Source organism: Electrophorus electricus, chromosome 4 (assembly GCF_041902795.1).
Source record: "Electrophorus electricus isolate QZ-2024a chromosome 4, ASM4190279v1, whole genome shotgun sequence".
NCBI classification, from domain to species: Eukaryota; Metazoa; Chordata; class Actinopteri; order Gymnotiformes; family Gymnotidae; genus Electrophorus; species Electrophorus electricus.
In genome coordinates this window covers 11402160-11421351 of record NC_137500.1, presented here as the reverse complement: position 1 = coordinate 11421351, position 19192 = coordinate 11402160, and the positions used below count along the sequence as shown (strand labels likewise).

The 19192-nt window shown below is 44.6% G+C and overlaps 1 protein-coding gene and 1 long non-coding RNA gene across 10 annotated transcripts in view; one reads left to right on the top strand and one right to left on the bottom strand.

Moving 5' to 3' along the window:
- Window positions 1-19192, bottom strand: part of plxnb2b (plexin b2b) — a 94259-nt gene that overhangs the window by 43679 nt on the left and 31388 nt on the right. The window contains exon 2 of one of the 8 annotated variants that reach the window (XM_081712372.1): window positions 10223-10302. The exons of the other annotated variants lie outside the window; for them this stretch is intronic. Coding sequence (XP_081568498.1) covers window positions 10223-10301 — 79 coding nt within the window. The 5' untranslated portion in view covers window position 10302. The remainder of the gene's footprint in view (window positions 1-10222; window positions 10303-19192) is intronic. 8 annotated transcript variants of the gene reach the window in all.
- LOC113571277 (uncharacterized) lies at window positions 1278-18499 on the top strand. Of its 2 annotated transcripts, XR_003409984.3 has the most exons (4): window positions 1278-1755; window positions 13562-13908; window positions 14178-14311; window positions 18415-18499. It is a non-coding gene; the product is annotated as an uncharacterized LOC113571277 (long non-coding RNA). The 2 variants fall into 2 exon arrangements; XR_014123165.1 differs by lacking the exon at window positions 18415-18499 and having other exon boundaries at window positions 14178-15168.

Genomic DNA, 19192 nt, shown 5'->3' with positions numbered 1-19192 from the left:
GTCCCCCCCAAAGTTTTTTGGGCCCAGTGTCACTGCTGGTGGCATGTTCACCACTTTCAGACTAGCTTTCATGGTGTCCTCGGGACACATTAAAGCCCCATCAGCTTTTCGTAGTGACAGCACCACCCAGCCACCTGTCATTCCCCTCCTCTTGGTTCAACCTTTTCGGTCCCTTACTGCCTCACCCATCCATCTTCAGTCACGATATATTGTATCATTCCATGAAACTGTTTCATAAGGCCGGCTTTTATCCAGCTGGGTTTGGACCAAGCCGCTGCAACCTACTATAGAGTTGAGCTGCACTAAAGATGGCAGGTGGCCAGCCACACTTTGCAGTAGAGTACCCATCGTCTGATGGAGGAGGCAATGTTTGCCTCTCATCCCCCAGCAATCAGTGACAGTCTAATGCATTCCAACGATGCTGTGTGCATGTCTGAAACTGCAGTGGAATGCTGATTTTTCTGAACTGGTGGTTCCATGGTTTCGGAACATAATATTAAAAGACAGTCCATCACTAAACTGCATGGTTACCTACGTAATGTTGAAGTATGAATGATGGAGATGAGCATTGTATCTTACTACAATCCGTCTCATTCGGTATGGTGGTAATGACTTTAGGAGAGAATGCACATTTCAGATCTAACCCACATGGTAAAGACTACAGCAACAGTAAATATTTATGTACAGCAGAAACCTTGTTCATTAAATTCCTCTGGTTGTGTAAAAGAAAAAGCAACTATTAAAAAACCCCCACAAATGCTTGCCATTCCTGTGTTATGTGGAATGGTAGATAAGAAGTAACAAGGGATTTTTTTGTAAGAAAATTTCTCACCTGGAACCTTCTGGTATAAGTGAACGTTTTACACAACAATAATTCTCTTTACAAAGCAGAATCTCAAATGAAAGAAGTTTGCTGACAAAGTTCCTTGGAATCTCAGCAGTAAAATTCTGAAAAACTGCAGAAAAACTGGTGAGCATTTCCTTGGATTAAGCTCTTTCACAAAAAGGGATTCTCCATGAGGGATTATTTCAGAGTAAGGGATGCAACATGATATTATCACCAAGTGGAAAGTCAGCTCTGCCATCCTGACTGCATGGCTCAACTAACAGCCACCAATTCCTCCTTGAGGCACCATCACAACCACTGACAAATAAAATATCCATTTTATCCTGGATAATAAAAGCTCAGCAACTTATGAGGTGTTGGGAAGGTGTTTTAGACATCAGTCTCAGTACTTTTTGTCCAACTACCACATAAAGGACTGAAAAAATCTAAGCGTACTGGCATCCTACCACCACAATAATGCTTCCTTTGTCTCTTTGTCCTTTAGCTCCTTCTTGGTCCCTATTCCTTGTTTGCCCCTACGACTTCGTGCTCCTTCTGCCAAGTCTTGCTTGGGATACAGTTTAATTGAAAAAGTCTACAGTGCTGTATATGTGTGTGTGGTGTGTGTGTGTGTGTGTGTGTGTGTGTTTGAGTGAGAGAAGGAAAGAAAGGGAGAGAGCTGGGAAGAGAGTGAGTTGACTCTGAACTGGTCAGAGCACTTTGATCAACCTGGATTAGGCTTCTCCAGAAATTTCCCTTTGAATTTCCTTTGCTTTCTAAAAAGCCAAACCAGCTCCTGCAGGAGAGGAATATGAGCTCCAGCAAAGCCATATAGCTCCACATCATCTCTTTAACAGATCATGCCATCTCTTCATACAGACCCACACCGTCTCTTCCAAAATGCTGGAGTGCTGGAAGGCAGAAACTTGGTAAGCAATCATCTAACTTTTGCCTCACTGTAGGACATTCAGAAAGAACATACTTTCTTTTATTCTGGGCATCCAAAGGGATGTTAATAGACTGTTTTAGGTGACACTTTGCAGTGAATAGTAGACTAATAGTAGTAGTATGACCTTTCTACATCTGTGTCCAACCAAATGCACATCATGTCAACAGATGGGTCACAAGCCCTGAGTGATACTCCAATATAGTGCAACTGTATGGAGTTGGCACCTTTCCAATCATAACTGACCAGACTTTAACACCCAAAGACAAGGAATGTTGAGGGAACAGGTTGGCTCCCTGTGTGAGAAGAAAGATCAGCCATCACAATCAGGGTGACTGGATGAATAGCTGCTCCAGCTAACGACTTTTGAAGAGAGATCACACAGAGAAGGGGTTGAGACAGAGAGAGAGAGAGAGAGAGCTCACACAGAGAGGTGGATGTTAGAAAATGGACTGTAGAGTAGGGCTGGACTGTTCTTCCACAGCCATTAACCGCTGAGAGCCAACATCATGTGCAGACAAACAGCACTTGTGTTCTACTGAAATGCCACAATTACCAAGACACTTTTAGGTAATACATATGTGTAAGACCACCTGTGCAATCACACATGTTGTAGCTGTCCACCTACCTGAGACGAAGAGCACGTATGTCTATGTGTCTCTATATATGTGTGTTTGTGTGTGTCTACACTGCCAGACAGTCTCTTCCTCATCAGTCCCTTTGCGACAGCTCTGATTTGCCAAAAAATGAGAAAAGGGGGGCTGGGGGAAGGGGGGGTACATGGTAACCATGTCTGCTACTCCAGCACATGTAAATGAGGTGTCACTTTGCCCTCAGGCTACGAAAACCCAAACATAATGGTAGTGTAGTCTGAGTGTGTGGGCGCACATGAGTGTGTGGCTAGGTGTGGGTTCCCATGAGTGTGTGTACAGGTGTGCATGTGAGTATGTGGACGGGTGTGCAGGCGAGTGTGACCCCCTGTGGCATGGCATTCAGCAGGCTGCACACGTTTTCCCAGCTGAGCGCCAGCACTAACATGGCAACATGGCCATGATGAATAGAGAGAGTGAAAGAGAGAGAGAGGGAGGAGGGAGAGAGTGCCCGAGCATGGGAGGGGATTGACACTGCCAGACAGTCTCTCCCCCACAAGTCCCACTGGGCCTTCTCTGGTCTGCCCCAGGCAAGCGAGCAGGCACACACCCACCAGAGCCAGTGCTCCCCATGCACCAGCACAGATCAGCACAGGCGGGACCAGGGGGTGGGGGGTGGATCACGGCACTCTGTTTTGGAGCACACCCAGGTGCTGCCGAGAAGTGGGGGGGGGGGGGGGTCTGTTCAATCCCAAAAAGAAGACATGAAGAAGCAGTGCCATATGGGGGGCCAGTGCTGTATGAGCTACAGAGCTTTGGAATTGCTCCCTGACACTTAAGACAAGCCAGGAAATGATGAGAGCCAAGAACTGCGAGGCCTCCAAGCCTGCACTGGGCCTCCATAATCCCTCTCCCAGCCCACACACTCCTCTCACTGCCACACACTTCCGGCTGCTATAATTAATGCCCACTTTCCATATTGTTTTTTAGACAATTGGAATGATTCATTATGTCTGTTGAGTGTTTCTTGATGGGAGACTCCTGTTTGCCTGTGCATGCACAAACATGTGTCTCCCTGGCAACGTGTAAGGAGGGAAGCTTTTTCCAGCTCCAGAATCCCAAAGTGACTTTGGCTGTACACTCTTAGCTCCAGACTATTCTCACTGCTGTTTTCCACAGAGTCCTCCACCTATCCACATGTAGAAAACAAACTCTCATCACAATGACCTGATGAATTCAAGCCACTTTACTTAAATGGCTCACGTAAAACTCTGATTAAAAAGGTTTAAGCTCACAATGCCACTCTCTCACTTCTGTGACCTTAAGATGCTAGACCAGCAAGGAGCTAAAGCCACATTTGACCTGAGCAAAGACGTCAAAGGGTAAAGATAAAACACATTCACCAATGCACTTATCTGATTGGCCTTTTTAAAGAAGCTGCATGGAAGATGACTGAAGTAATTGGCCTTCCGTTTGCAAAAACTGCTCCTGTTAATAAGATGACTTTTGGAGACTCCATAACAACTAATTGCTATTTATTTAGCTTGAAGCATTTATAACAAAATACACAAAATCAGAAAGCTTTATTGAGAGTTGGACAAAACAGTTTTATCTGCTTATGAGCTATGGCAATTTGGTTAATATCCATGTTGGTTAATATGGCTCATTACTAGTGAAGAGGGCTTGTAATGAGCTTTACATATAATTAAAATGCACCTTCTAAAATGTTAAGAAACAAATGGAATCCCAATGCTTGATTAAAGATATGTGACTGGAGATAAGGAAATGTGTGACACGAGCATGTCTCCAGTTTCTCCATCTCCATCACCTCTTTTCCACTGTTCCCTTCATCACTTTGACACCTTCTCCCGAACACCCTCCCCCAAAACACGTGTGATCACATGGTGCAACATGTGCCAATCCACACGTTCAGGCCTGTCTAATTTGCTGCCTGCACACTTCTCCAGCGCTCTCTCCCGTGCTCTCTCCCGCGCTCACTCACACGCACTTATTGAAATTAACTAGCACTATTCCCTTCGTTCCAATCTAGGACTAGGCATGGGGCCTCTGGTCATGTTCTTAATAGTTTGCTGGTGTTACGTCAACAATAAAGCCCCTGCTGGGCTCGAGGGCAATAACTGCCACCCAAACACATTGTCATTTTAATGAATAAATCATAACGACGTGAAGTTATCATCCGTTGGATGACTTTACGTTTGATAGAACAACGAAGAGAATGAAAGAATTTGAGAGAGAACCCAGCAGGATTGAAAGTGCTCGTGCAATAACTCGCGTCTCGCTTGAAAGCTGCCGTGATTTTGCGACGCAAAATATTTCGAGGGCAAAAGACACCTGGTACATGGTGAACCCTGTAGCAGCGCCTTATCCATGGGCTAAATCCACAAAAATGCAGCCCCATTAAACGTTTTATCGGGGATGGGGGGACAGCGTAGCGTTTTGCTGAGCTGAGATAGAGCTTGCGATTGTGTAATTCCACATTATAACCCCTGCCAACCTCAGACCCTCTCAACCCATATGCACGGATAAAAGGACTTCCTCTGCCGATGTGACTAAATCATTTTTAGTATTAAGGATAGAAAGGGGAGTGGCTCATAGCTTCTTACATTAGCACCGGACTATTGGCAGCTTGTAAAAGCCAGAAGGCTGGATTGGCAGAGAGAGAGAGAGAGAGAGAGAGAGAGAGAGAGAGAGAGAGAGAGAGAGAGAGAGAGAGAGAGAGAGAGAGAGAGAGAGAGAGAGAGAGAGAGAGAGAGAGAGAGAGAGAGAGAGAGAGAGAGAGAGAGAGAGAGAGAGAGAGAGAGAGAGAGAGAGAGAGAGAGTTATAAATTGCAATGTCTGCACATAGATATCATACAAATACACCATAAAGGCAGGGATGCAATATAATTTTACCCCATCTATGCTCACAACTGACCTTTCATAATTGCAGTGATGCCTACAGTTTTCTGCCATGGACAACTGATACTGGAGTCTTTTGCTGGGAACAGTTCCCAGTAAAGGTTTATAGAGGCATGCACAAATCATAACCAAGCAACCACACACACACACACACACACACACACACACACAGAGATCCCACTCATATAGTAGAGACAGTCTTCAGTAAACGCTTTCATACATTATGTACAAAGCCAAAAAGTAGCCACACACGGTAATTGCTAATACCATGATAACACCCTGTCTAGAATATTCTTTTGGAATGTCAACAGAGTATTCCAGGAGTCAAAGATAGAAAAAACTAAATCATGCAATAACTCTGTCATTCCACATTAAATGGACAACTCTCAATCTGCCAATATACAATATTAAAGCAGAAACAATACGAAAAAATTAAGTATACATTTCAGACTATATACAAGTTTCTTTCTCACCTTCCTCCTCGCAAAGTCATTCAGTGATAATGTTTGTGTAGTTAATTGTGGAGAAGGCTTACTGTTAATTTTATATTTGCAAAGATGAATCTGTGGACATTTTCCTGTACTTGTGGGTGGACTGGCACATTGGCTTCAGAACTCCTGACTGATTCATACATAAACTAGGGATTTATTTTTTACACCTGCAGTGATGCTTCCAGTCTTTGAGCTCCCTTGAGCCTTGTGGTCAGAGGCTCCTGGGCACTAGGCTGGACAGTAATCCATCCCTGACACACACACACACACACACACACACACACACACACACACACACATACACACACACACACACACAAAGTATATTCATTCATTACCATAAGCCCCAATGATTACAAAATATAGATATGGCACATGAACATATCTTTCTCTCTCTCTCTCTCTCTCAAACACGTACATGCACGTGCACACACACACACTGGCTGAGGGGAGTTGGTTCTGTCGGTGTGAGGCTGAGGCCAGCTCCACTGTAACATGTAAGAATATAGCAGCAGCCACTCTTCTGTGCTCGGGGGCATCTCTGTCTTCCCTGTCCCTCTAGTCATGCATTCTGCTCCCACTGCTCCTCTCTCCCTTGTTTCCTCCTTCTCCCCCTCTCCTTCTGCCTCCCCCCTCCTGAGTTGAGTTCAGATCACCATTATTGCCAGGCCCTCACATGGTTGTGTGTGAGGCTCTAAACGGTGTCAGGTTTAATTGCAGTGGAGTCTTTTCTTCCAGCAATAAGGAGGTCTTTTTCTGCCATCTCCAGTCTGCCTGCAGATAGAATGTACTCTTCATTGACTGACAGACAATGTTTGCAGAGAGAGAAAGTTCTGGCTCAGTGTTCTTCAATGTGTGTGGTTGTGCTGTAGTGATCATACAGCCATGATCTCTCCCTCAGGGATTTAGAAGGTACTGCACCCAAAATGCCACTGTGGCGCCAGAGGTATTTAATTCACAGTCCTCCAGGACATACTGTCTACCCACCCCCTTCATCCATGAATCAGGTGGTGATTAACTGTACAATTAGTGACCACAGACTACTAAATCCACTGGATTGACTGGATTTGGGGTCCAGATTTGAGTACAACTGTTCTATTCAACTGAACAGCAGATCCACTCAGCCACTCTGTGTGTGTGTGTAAAAGCATGTGTACATGTGCAAATGTTGGGGATTTTGAACACTTCTGAATGTAAGCTACTCATGCCGGTTGTTCCCAAGGTTTTCTTCCCTTGCCAGTCACAAACAGATGTGCCCAGACTTGCTGCATGAGTGCACTCTTCTCTTACACACACACACACACACACACACACAGAAAAGTATGGATCCATGTGCACATGCACATATGGGTGAACAATCAGCTATAATATTCACTTTAACTTTCAGGAACTTATGTTTGCATATCTGACCCCCACCCACCCATTCATGAGCTGCACAGGTTTGCCCCTCTCTCGCACACCCCACCCAGCAAGTCAAAGTAAAATAATATCTCTAACCTCTGGTCAGACTGAATAGTTGTAATCAAACTGACTGAGAAAACACGCTACAGAAATGTTTCCAATTAAGCCTTGGACTTTTTGACATGAGGTTATTTCCCCTTGCCAGTAGAGAATTGCAGGTGAATTCAACAGAGCTGAGAGGCATGAAGAGAGAATTTCTCTTCTCACACACAGCCGGACTTAAATAGCTCCCGAACATGGTCCCAGACAGCCTCAGAAATGCAGTCATACCAAATATCCCTTGATGGTGTACCCCATAATGGTACAGGTGCATAGAGGCAATTCCAGTGGTGCCAACAGTCAGCAATGAGTGTAAAATCGGTAGACTTTATTTCTGTCTGCCCCAAATGAATGCCATGCACACCAAAATATGTTATTTAGCCTGTTTGACTGTAGCTAAAGGTACTGCTGGAAAACCAATCTCGCTCAACTCGCTCCTCACTCTTCCTCACACATTCTTTCTCTCCCCTCTCTTTCTCACTCACATTCTTTCTCTCCCCTCTCTTTCTCTCTCTCTCACATACTTCCATCTCTTTGTCTCTCTCAGCCATATACAGCAGTGTGATGGCTGTGGTAGTGAACTAAAAGTACTGCAGCTATGGGTGCATAATGCATTAAATGTTTCCCGTGCCTACCAAAGAACAGTGAGCCCAAACCAGAAACGCACTCAGAGCTAATACATTGGCATCATTAAGTATTTCCTCCACAGCCTGGCCTGGGGGACTTGGAGGAAGCTCATCTCAAGATGCATGCCTCCTACAGCATAACTTAACACGCATTAGTAGGTGCTATTATTCACTCATCCTTATATCACTTGGTAGAGAATAAATTGCAGGTTAGCAGAGACCAGAGTGCCACCCAAACAACCATGTTCTTTGACAGGCATGACTAGAGGAAGACCACTGTTCTGGGCCTGCTTCAGATACCATGCTTTTCACCTCCATTCAGATGCTCCATTCAGACTAACTCATGGGTTTTTGGTGAACTTTTTTTTTGTAACCCATTATAAATAGCAATCACAAGCTCGTAACAAGGTGTGGCCTGTATCACTGGTAGGATGTGAACTGGGTCTCGTGCCGCCTCTGCATAATGGGGTAGGCCGAATGCATTAATGCTTTCCAGCCAGATGTTAAAAGTCGGGTAATGCCTAATCTCCGTGGAGCAGAGCAAAGAGAGGGGGGGAAGGGCAGACGGACAGGAAAATGACAGCAGGGGAGATGGGTATGGAGGAGAGGAGAGGAGAGGAGAGGAGAGGAAGTGTGAATGCCAGATATGTCTCTTCACTTGCTGCCCTGCCGTAGCTGACAGAGGTCGATGGTGGGATCAATAGATCATTAGGCAATCCTCACACTGCCCAGAACAAAACACACAGATTATGGATGAGATGAGACCCAGATCAACTGCCAACCAGGAATCGTGCGTGTGTGTGTGTGTCTGGGTAGTGTGTTGATGGGTGTGGTGAGAGTTGCCTCTTGGCAACATCATGATGCGCAAGCTCAAACACACCCGCTGCTAGAGCCTGGCTCTGTGTGTGTGTGTGTGTGTGTGTGTGTGGGGGGTTATGGTGTGTCATGGGTTCCTTCTGGGTGTGGCACATGGCTGTTCTGTGTGAAGAGGTCGTATTGTATTCAAAGCATAACAATATTGCATAAACAATATCTGACCTGACAAATGTTTTCAGCATCGTACAAAATAAAAATAAAATTTAACAATCATTTGTTGATTTAATTTAAGTATGCATCACTGCAACACAAGGCAGTGGTGGGGGCAGTTATTGAACCTGTGCTCGCTAGCATCAGCCCTCACTGCAATCACACAAATGCACATAGCAGAAAGCACATTATTAACATCAAGTCAACATTTCTGGAGATGGTCAATGAACACCTCTCCCTTCCCCTCTCATCTGCCTTCCCTCACCTCTTTTGGAGACAATGGCAGACACCTGTGGACTGCTAAAGAGCAAACCACCAGCAGCACTCTGAACCTCATCCAGGTTGGTCATAACCAGCCACAATCACCTGCACCTAGATCTCCCCTGCAACTGGGAATTTCATTTATAAAAAATGCAGCATCTTATATTTATACATTTATTAAAGAAATATTCCTGTGTTAAACCTCAAACAGTATAATTAGCTTAAAATGGTTTTAGCATTTTTCTGTCATATTTGGTATTAAGAGTCACAAACAGAGCTAAAAATGAGTTTCCAAAAAGCTCCACATTGCATAATTCCACTATATAACTTTTCTGTTGTCTGTAAGCATTTGAGAAAAAAGACCCCAAAACTACAGGGACTAGTGGGTACAGATTTTATACACACACATGGAGACATAAACAGGTGCTCAGCTCATTAGCATATTTATTCGATAATAAGCACAGAGGTTAACTCCTTTCCCCAGTACTGATATGAATAGAGCGATAAGGGTTGTGCATGAGGGGCAGTGTGTTGGTGGAAGGGTGCAGGCTATAAATATCAGTAGGTGGGTTGACATAGATGTAGGTAAAAAACTACAGGTCGCGCAGTGTATTGCTTTAACTATACCGAGGCTGGTATTTTGTATTGTACTCTGAAAGTAAGCGGATAGTTTATTTTAGAGAGTTATAGAGTGGAATTTGGTTTTAGAGGCTGTAAACTAAAGGATAGCTGTGAAGGAATTACCTGGAATAGCTGAAAGGGCTAGTCAGTGGCTGTGGATGAGAAGAGCACAGGCTACTCTGGGAAATGCATGAGTGCATTGTTGTGTGTCATATTATTGTTATGTCTAGAATCGTAGATCCAGATGGAACTGGTTTCACTGAGCATTCATTAGCAGTACCAGTGGAGCTGGGTATGGCCTTAGTTACCAGGTTAGTTTAAAAGTGAGCTTGCAGGGAGCTGGGTCAAACGTCACTGTTGAGCCTTCTTGATGTGTCGTAGGCTTAATTCAGTAAAACAGACAAAGAAGTGCCTACCTGAAGATCTTGCAAGAGTGTGGATTGAGGGCTGGGTCCTGTGTGAAACTCTAATAGTATGGCAGAGCCTATTTGACATCCTATGTATAATTACACACACACACACACACACACACACACACACACACACACACACACACACACACACAATATATATATATATATATATAAATGAATATGAGAGAGAGAGAGAGAGAAAGGGAAAGGGGTCATACATATATCAAACTTTGCAGGCTGAACTAGGGTCAACTTAGGTATTTAAGATCTTAACCAATGCAATTATACCTGCTGCTCACAGGTCAGTGCACTCGCTTGGAGATGTCAGAAACACACGGGGCTAAATGCTTATCCCTAAAAATAGAACCAACTCGTTCACAGCATGTGCCCGCTAGAGCATTAAGCAGAAATCATGAGAGTGAGTGGATAGACGATCCCTGCAGGCATCTTGTCTTGCGTCTGAGGCCTGCCTCACCCCGGGAGCACTTCCTGCATCTCCCTGCTGAGCCCAGGGGAGCAACCCGGCAGCTGAGCAGCACCACGCAGGAGTGGGGAGCAAGTGCTGTCCCAGTGGACATCTGTTTGCACAGGTGTGCTCGCCTGGCTCGATTAGGATGGCCGATAGGCGCAGGCAGGCGGGCATGTGCATGTGTGTAGCAGCTACTTGCAGGCCCCTGGAATACGCCACAGTAGGGATAGGAGATAGGAGGATCTCAAACAGAGCAGATGAAATGCAGGCAGATGGTGATAAGAGGTTTAGAGGCATGTGGGGGCAGACATTAAGACAAAAACAAAGATAAAGAGCAGATTGATTATTTTATTGTAATTGCTGTCTAATACAGTTTGATATCTCAAGAGCCCACACTACTTCAGAGATTATTGGTCAAATATATTTTAAATGATCATCTTTTTATTATTTGCCCCGAATGTGATGAAAGGATAGCACATGAGAGCAGAGATGCTTCGAGTAGGGCAGATTCAAACAGAGGCCATATCCAACATTCCTGTTGCCACCTCAGTCAAACATGCATATTTTAATCATCAGGCATACGCATCATATGTGTGGAAAGGGCTCTGTGTAAAAGCCTCTATCCATGCTGGGAGCATCGCACACCCCCTGAAAGGAGACCGGAAACAGGTGGGTTGAAGTTCTGGCAGTAGCTCACTACCCAAATGCACAATAAGAAAGCGCTCCCATGGCAACAAGACAAGACTGCTTTCCTTAGCCATCCATGAGTCCACTTCATGCTCTAATGTAAAATGACAAGTTGCTGGAATTAATTTGGAGTGTTGGATTGGAAAAAGAGTCCAAAAATTAAATATGAATAAAAGAAAGCACTTTTTCTTCATTCTTTTAAAATCAAACTCTAACACACCATTGCAGGAATGGAGAAATGTATGGTTGGTGAGAGAACTTCCAGATCCTTCACAACCAGCTCTCAGTGTGGAAAAAGGCCAAGCAGCACCTCAAATCTCGAACAGATGAGAATCCAATTTCATCTCAGCAAACGAGAGTGGGGAGGGGTTAAAGAGTGAGAGATGGCACCAGTGGGTGAGAGAGTGAAAAGAGAAAGTGACTGCGAACGAGACTGAGATCTATGGCTCGTGAAGAGCGGGGAGGAAGTCTCATATAAAAGTATCTCCACAGTGAGGATGACATGTCACAGGACCTGCTAACAGTTGTGGAGCGGAACTCTGTTGCTGTATTCTGGGCAATATCACTACAATATCATTAGATCTCAAAAAAACAAACAAACAAACAAACCAAAAAAAAAAACCCAACAACCACCCAACCAATAATGTCTTTTTAACAGACCCATAAACTCTCCCTTTATGAGCTCGCCGGCCTAAATGTGGCACTTGGCCACTGTGAGAAAAATGCAAGCTGACCTCAAAACAGTGGTCTAGAGCAGCCTCTGCCAACAGTATTTCTAGCCGCTGTATTTCTAACAGCAAGTCTGTTTGGGGGGGGGGGGGGGGGGGGGCGGTGTGTGGGTTGTTTAGGCTCAAGTTTGTTCAGTCTGCAGATGTGTTGATGCTGCATGTTCCAGGTCTGAATTCCTCTCGCTGCTCTGGTGAGTGAGCCTTGCCAAGATGTGGATCTTGGAATTAGACCGGGTCACAGCTGAAATAAAAGCCGAGTGTTTTCCTCTCAGCCACGGTCTCAGACCAAAATAGGGAAGCCTGAAAAGGATCAGTCAGGACTACTGCACAGTGACTTGTGCAGAATAAATCCAGCTTCTAAACCGAGAGCCATAACAGAAAATGAAATGTGGGCTTGTTTGTCAAAGAATGGTTTGTACTCTTGGGCACATTCATGCAAACAATTTTTTAAATTTCACCCCCCCCCCCACATCTTATTAGGATTCATGAAGTATAACTCTGGATAGTGTAGTGATACACAGTTACAGATATAAAGCATCTTTCTTATTCCAAGAAGTGTGAGTTAGGGTGGTGGGATGTAAAGAGGGCTGAAGGAGGGGAATCCAGTGAGGCCTATGACCTATCAAAGGCAGGAGGCAGTCAGAGCTGCAGGAACCTGGTGACCCCTTGCTGTTGCTGTCAACAGATCTGGTCACTCTTACCACAAGTAAGCATATATATACATATATGAGATGAGATTTTATCCAAGTCGCATTAATCGTCTCGCTGCATCTTTGATGTGCAGCCCAAAAGTGATAAGCCACTCCACAGTTCCAACCTTGCCATCTGAAATGTCCATACAGGAACACAAATGTTGAGGAGCAGCCTGATGGTTCATGCTCCCTGCCCACACACACACACAAAAAAAATGCCACTATGAGGTCTGTCTCTAAAAACGTGTGTAAGGCAAACCCCCAAAGCAGGCCTAAAATGAGTATAGAAAACACTTATCAATCAGTAAACAACAGGCACAACACTTGTTTACTCTCCTAAACTGCTATCAAGCTACTCAGGCATTCATGCAATATGTCTGTGTTAACATGAATTGCATGCGCATACATGGTTCTGTCTATATATGCAGGAGGTGAGACAGTGTTAAACCTCCCGCCAGGTAGATACACATGAAGCACGTTTGAAAAACAAAAGGACAAGAGTGACAGTATACACACACACACACACACACACAAAAAAGAGAGAATATAGTTTGTGTGTGTGTGTGTGTGTGTGTGTGTGTGTGTGTGTGTGTGTGTGTGTGTGTGTGTGTATGTATATATATATATATATATATATATATATATATATATATATATATATATATATATATATATATATATATATATATATATATATATGGGAAAATGCATTCATAGAAAAATCTCTGAAACTCCACTTCTGAAGAGCCTCCTCTTTGCCCAGCAGAGCCTTTCTCTGCTGTCTCGAGGGGCTCAGAGGAGATGGTGAAGGAGAGACCTTACAGCAAAACCAAAGGCCGTGATCCACTTGAGCCCCAGAAGGCAACACCCCGCATCCTGCATTACTGAACAACTCCAGTCCTGGATGTAGGATGAGCCCACAGCCAGACAACAGTACACAGCTTTGTTTCTATACCTGAGCAGAAAAACCCAGCCTTCCTCTGCCTGCCACAAACAGATGCACATGGACAAGCCCAGCCGTCCTCCACCTGCAACCAACAGATGCACAGCGCTAGCGAGAAGAAGCTGGGCGCAGGATTCAGGATGACATAATGATGGATTATAACGGAATGAGTATATAAACATATACATACATACATACATACATACATACACACATACACACACACTATACCGAAAATACTTAATAAACATGATTATATACATAAAATCATATCATATTATATATATCATATATATATATATATATATCATATCATATATATATATGCGCACACACACACACACACACACACACACACACACACACTCCTCCATCACAACTCATCATCAGACCTGGCAATATTTTATTATTATCTAAATTTTTAACCATGCAATTTCAGGGAGCCTGTGTCCTCTGTCTTGGCTGAGAGGAGTGAAACCTGATGTGATCATCTGCTGTTGTAGCCCAACTGCCTTAAATTTTGTCGTGTTCACCAAATCACTGCATGCTTCTTTCTCTGTTCCAGCACATCTTGTAAGTACTAGTGGGAATCTAGGAGTATATACTAAGCTCTGTCTAGCTGTAGCCTTCCAGGAGCCAATTGGGTAACATGTATTGGGTGATTATGTTCTGTCAGAGCGGTGCTCGCAATACAGTGAACAATATTTTATGTGGACAACACAGTGAACATTACTGTGGACAAGCTGTCCAGTTAAAATAGGGAAGAGGTGAATTTTACACTGATTTATAAAAAGAAGCATTAGACAAATAAAACTGAATGCTGTATAAATACATGAAAAACAAAAAAACAGACATTTGTAGTTCATAGTGGTGAAGCACCTTATCAAAACCATGGTCTATTAATTCAGAGGACACCTTAAAGTTTTATTGTGCAGCCACAAGCTTTGTAACGAGAAATTCATGGATTAGTTGAGAAAGATTTGTAACACTTCTCCACATGACAGTACTGCAACTTTAAACTTTAATCCTGTCAGCCTTGTCTTCCCAGCTGCGGCTCTTCGTCATATATCTGGATGCTGGTAAAGCGTGTGTGTGTGTGCACGCGAGCACGCACACAAGCATAAGCGTATCCACTTTCAGGCCTTGTTTAACAGGCAGGGGAGCAGTGGGTGCAGTCTGCCCTCTGCATTGACCAGCCCTGTCTGCGCTCCCTGGAGGAGAACTCTGGATGCCACACACAGCTGAAGGACACTGAGCTTCACTGCAGTCTTACATAGCACACAAACACAACAACAGTGAGAAAGAGACAGAAGAAAACAAGCAGAAGTGAGTAAAGAGATAGCTGTGGCCTCTGCAACGCAGTGATTGGGTAAATAAATAGGAATAGAGCACTAAACGAGTGGATGTGAGTAGAGGGAGACATATCGGGGGCTGGCAGTGGTCCACTGCACTGACAGCTGGCACGGATACTCTCCATAACCCCGGCACACAGCGCTGTACCTCAATTCTCTCCACCATGTGAGGGAGAGCGGCCGAGGGAGAGAGAGAGAGAGAGAGACAGAGAGAGAGAGAGAGAGATTGATTAAAGAGGGTGACGTTGATAACATGGCTGTCTCAATTCTAATTAACACACTAGTGCACATGAAGTCAGATCAAGAGTGTTTCTGTGTGTGCAGGCATGTGTGTGTGAGTACACTGGTGATGTGCTGCTCAGTCAGCAGTGGCTGTCAGGGGGAGGTGAGGATGAGGATGGCCTCGTCTGGAGGTGAGAGCGTCTGGTAGAGCGATGAAGATGGATGAGAACAGAGGGCATGGGTCCAGGGAGGAAAGAGTAGCATGTGTGAGCTGAGAGAGAGAAGGAGGGAGGAGAGAGAGAGCGCGTGCGAGAGTGAGAGAGTGTGCATGAGAGAGAGAGAGCGCGCGAGAGCGAGCACACGCTCTGAACAATGAGGCAGCCCTCCGATCAGAATGCCAGAGACACAGAGCCATGTTCTGGGTCATTTACTCCTCTAGAGACACAAATATGGCAGAGAGTTAGCACTAAAGAGAGGGAAGGGGCCATAAGAGAGAGCTAGACTAAATGAAAGAATGAAAAGAACAAGACAAAATAACAGAGAGAAAGAAAATACAAGTTCAAAAACTTTATACATATGGACGGCAGTACAGCTTAAATTTGCACAGTGCCCAATGTATAGCCAAATTATTCACTGCCAAGCACTTAAACTTTTAATTAAGTTTGATTTACATTTAAGGATTTCTTTAAACCACCATGTCTCCACCAGACATTTCATTTGATAAAATTCGGCCTACCAAATCTGTTTTTGTAGTTGGGGTTTTTTTTTTTTTTGGTGATTGCTGTGTCTCGCCCAGCTACCCTATGCCAGTTAGGCAGAGGGGGCATTTTGCATAGCTCCAAGATGCAATGCTGCAATGTCCTATGAGTTTCCAATTTTCAGACTGGCTTTGTGTCATAGTGGCTGCCACAGTATACACCGCTGCTCTGCCGAATAGAACCCGGCATGTAGGGGGTTCCAGGAGCAGAGATCACCATTTAACTGTGACCCAATTAATTTCATCCCCTCCCACCACATGCTGACATGAAAGACCAGCCACTACCAGAGGAGAGGGTGGGGGCGGGAGAGGGTAAATTTTCACATTTTATCACTTCATGTTTGAGATTCTATCTGGAGGTGGGGAGGGTGGGGGTTGGATGCAATTACACGGCTGTGGTTGTGAGAACAGTGCGAGAAGCCGGCGAGGCTGGGTCCTGCTGGCAGCCTGGACTATGGCTCAATGTTAATAGCAAGCTGTTCTGCGTACCACTAGGCTGGGTCTCAGAAGGGTGTGGAGAGGGCGACAAGTTTTTCATCTACGCGGCCTGAGACGGAATGGCTCAAGTCCAATGGCTTAGCAAATCAACAACACACTATGCACATTTCTAAAATATACAAACTCATTTTCCCAGTTGCTGGCATTCATCCAATTATTCCAACCATTTCCGGTTAATTGCACCACTGGCAGGCAGCAGCTCCCTCCAAAGCCCTGAGCGCTCTAGGAAGTGCCGTTATTGCTAAAACACATGCAGGAGGCTGACCATTCACTTCCCATTCCATTCTTAAGAAGCTTATTGGAAAAGCCTCAAACATTTAAGTTACATTGACCGACTGGACAGGCAGACTAACGGGTGCCAAGATGCATTGGTCTAAGCCACATCAGGATGAGAGATGAGCTAATGCTGTACTGCAAGTCACCCAGAAGATCGGCACACTGCTTTCTGCCATTGCCCTTTGCTGAAGGGATGCGCTTGGCTATAGTGCACTCACGCTGCAGAAGCTCACGCTGGAGGTGAAGGTGCGACGTGACGTTTTTCTGCATTTCCCCTTCTGCAGTCTGTCTAAGTGACCTTCTCATCTTCCCCTCTGCTTATTATGTAATCATGATCACCACCAACACGATCATCCTCTCAGTTCAGCTTAAGGTAAACAAAGATAATTCATGGCCTTTTAATTGTGTCAAGATCAAAACAGTGTAAGACTAGCTACTATAAGAATCATGATTCTGAGAGCACTTTTGTTATTGCCTCTTATAGCTAATTATAGACTGTTATAGCTTATGATGCAGAGGCCAAATCTGAGCAGTTGCTGCAATTAACTTTTTGCTATAATCGCAAGTTTGGCACTTGTCATCATATCATTATAGAACTGGGGTTTTATGGAACAAATCCAATGATCACAACTGAAGGAAATCAGGCAGGCAAACCACCAGACACCAACAGACCAAACACATCTGGTTCTGCTCAGGATGCCTGGGATTCCATGTCTCCCTGTTAAGTGGTCGCCCTAAAGACTGGAGAAGCAGTACAGCACAGCCAGCCCATAAGGACAATAGACAGTACACGGGTCCTTTATCTGGGCTTTGAAGGATAGGGTTTGAGCAGAGGGGTGGAGCTCTGGGGACATTCTTGTACAGTCTGAGGCACCCCATCTCCCCTAGAGTGAGGGAAACGCTCTGTCTGTGGGTTCTTAGCAGGAGCTAACCATTTTCATTTGGTGTCAGTAGTCGGAAGAGACAAATTCAGTGGCAAAGCGACATAATATCCCAAGGGCTCTGTCCATAACAGAAGGCAGAGGGAGGGAAGTGAGGCTCTGTGCAGCCAAAAAAAAAAAAAGAAAAAGAAAAAAGACACCATTTAACACACAAGTTCACCTTCACAGCGGCAATGCAAGGGGAAGCCAAATACTTCAATCAACATTGCGCTTCAAATGACCTCGACAAGCTGCGACACCATTTCCACAACAGTATCAATTTCAGATAGAGGGAGAGAGAAGGAGAAAGAGATGAGGGGAGTGAGAGAATGAGTGCTGTATGAGCGATTCTCTGAAGGATAGGCTGGTGGTCAGACCTTGTTTTAGACTGGGTTCATCCCAGGAGCACCCCGGATGGAGATCAGTGGAGATCAGTGGTAGAGTGATAGGCTCCATTACCTGCTGTGGTGGTTACCAGAGTGCTCCTCGATCTGCCCCTGTCTAATGGCCCATAATATCACTTTACACTTTGCACGGCATCCCAGCTCTTTATGCTACCTCCCAAACATAACCCTGTCACCAAACCTCAATAAAAACAGATATATTTCTTTATTACTTCTCTTTAACGCATCTTTGTGGTTATGTACGCAGCACAAAGAAAGCTAATCTCAGAAGGCCTGCCCATTGCCACACTGGAGGCAGACACCGAGACGGTTATTCCCTCCAACTGTCGCCAGCTCCCATGCCATTCATTCTCAACAAAATGGATGTTTTATTGTAATCAAATGAACACAATATCCTCTCATAAATATCCTACTTATGAAGTCATTTTCTCTGCCTGCAATATGTTTGAGTGTCCATCATGCCTCAAGCACAGGAGGAGCAGCATGTTTAATTCAGATCCAATGCAATTTCTGCGCTCATCATTCCGCACACACACACACACACACACACACACACACACACACACACACACACACACACACACACACACACACACACACACACAGGTGTGTGCACACACACGTGATTCAGCTAGCATGGAGGACACACACTACCTACCTGCAATCCAGTCTCACACTAACAGGGAGAAAGAGATGCATCATCCTTGTATTTATCTCCCAGGAACCTGTAGTTTTCATTACGTTCCAGCACTCCATTTCTAGTGCAATGAAGTTAGAGGTCTCAAAGCAGATCAGAGTACAGATAGGGAGAGTTATTAAAAAATATTTCAGCTTTGGTGGCAGGAACCTCTGCACGACTACCTGTGCTATGTTATTAAAGAAATGCACAAAGATGCATGGCTAGATCCATTTTCTCGTTCATAGCTAGACACCGTTTCTCCTCAGTCCAGTAGCACGTCAGACAGGCAAGGCTTAAACAGCTAGGCTTAAAAAACCCTTTCTCCACAAATAGTGTTCCATATGGC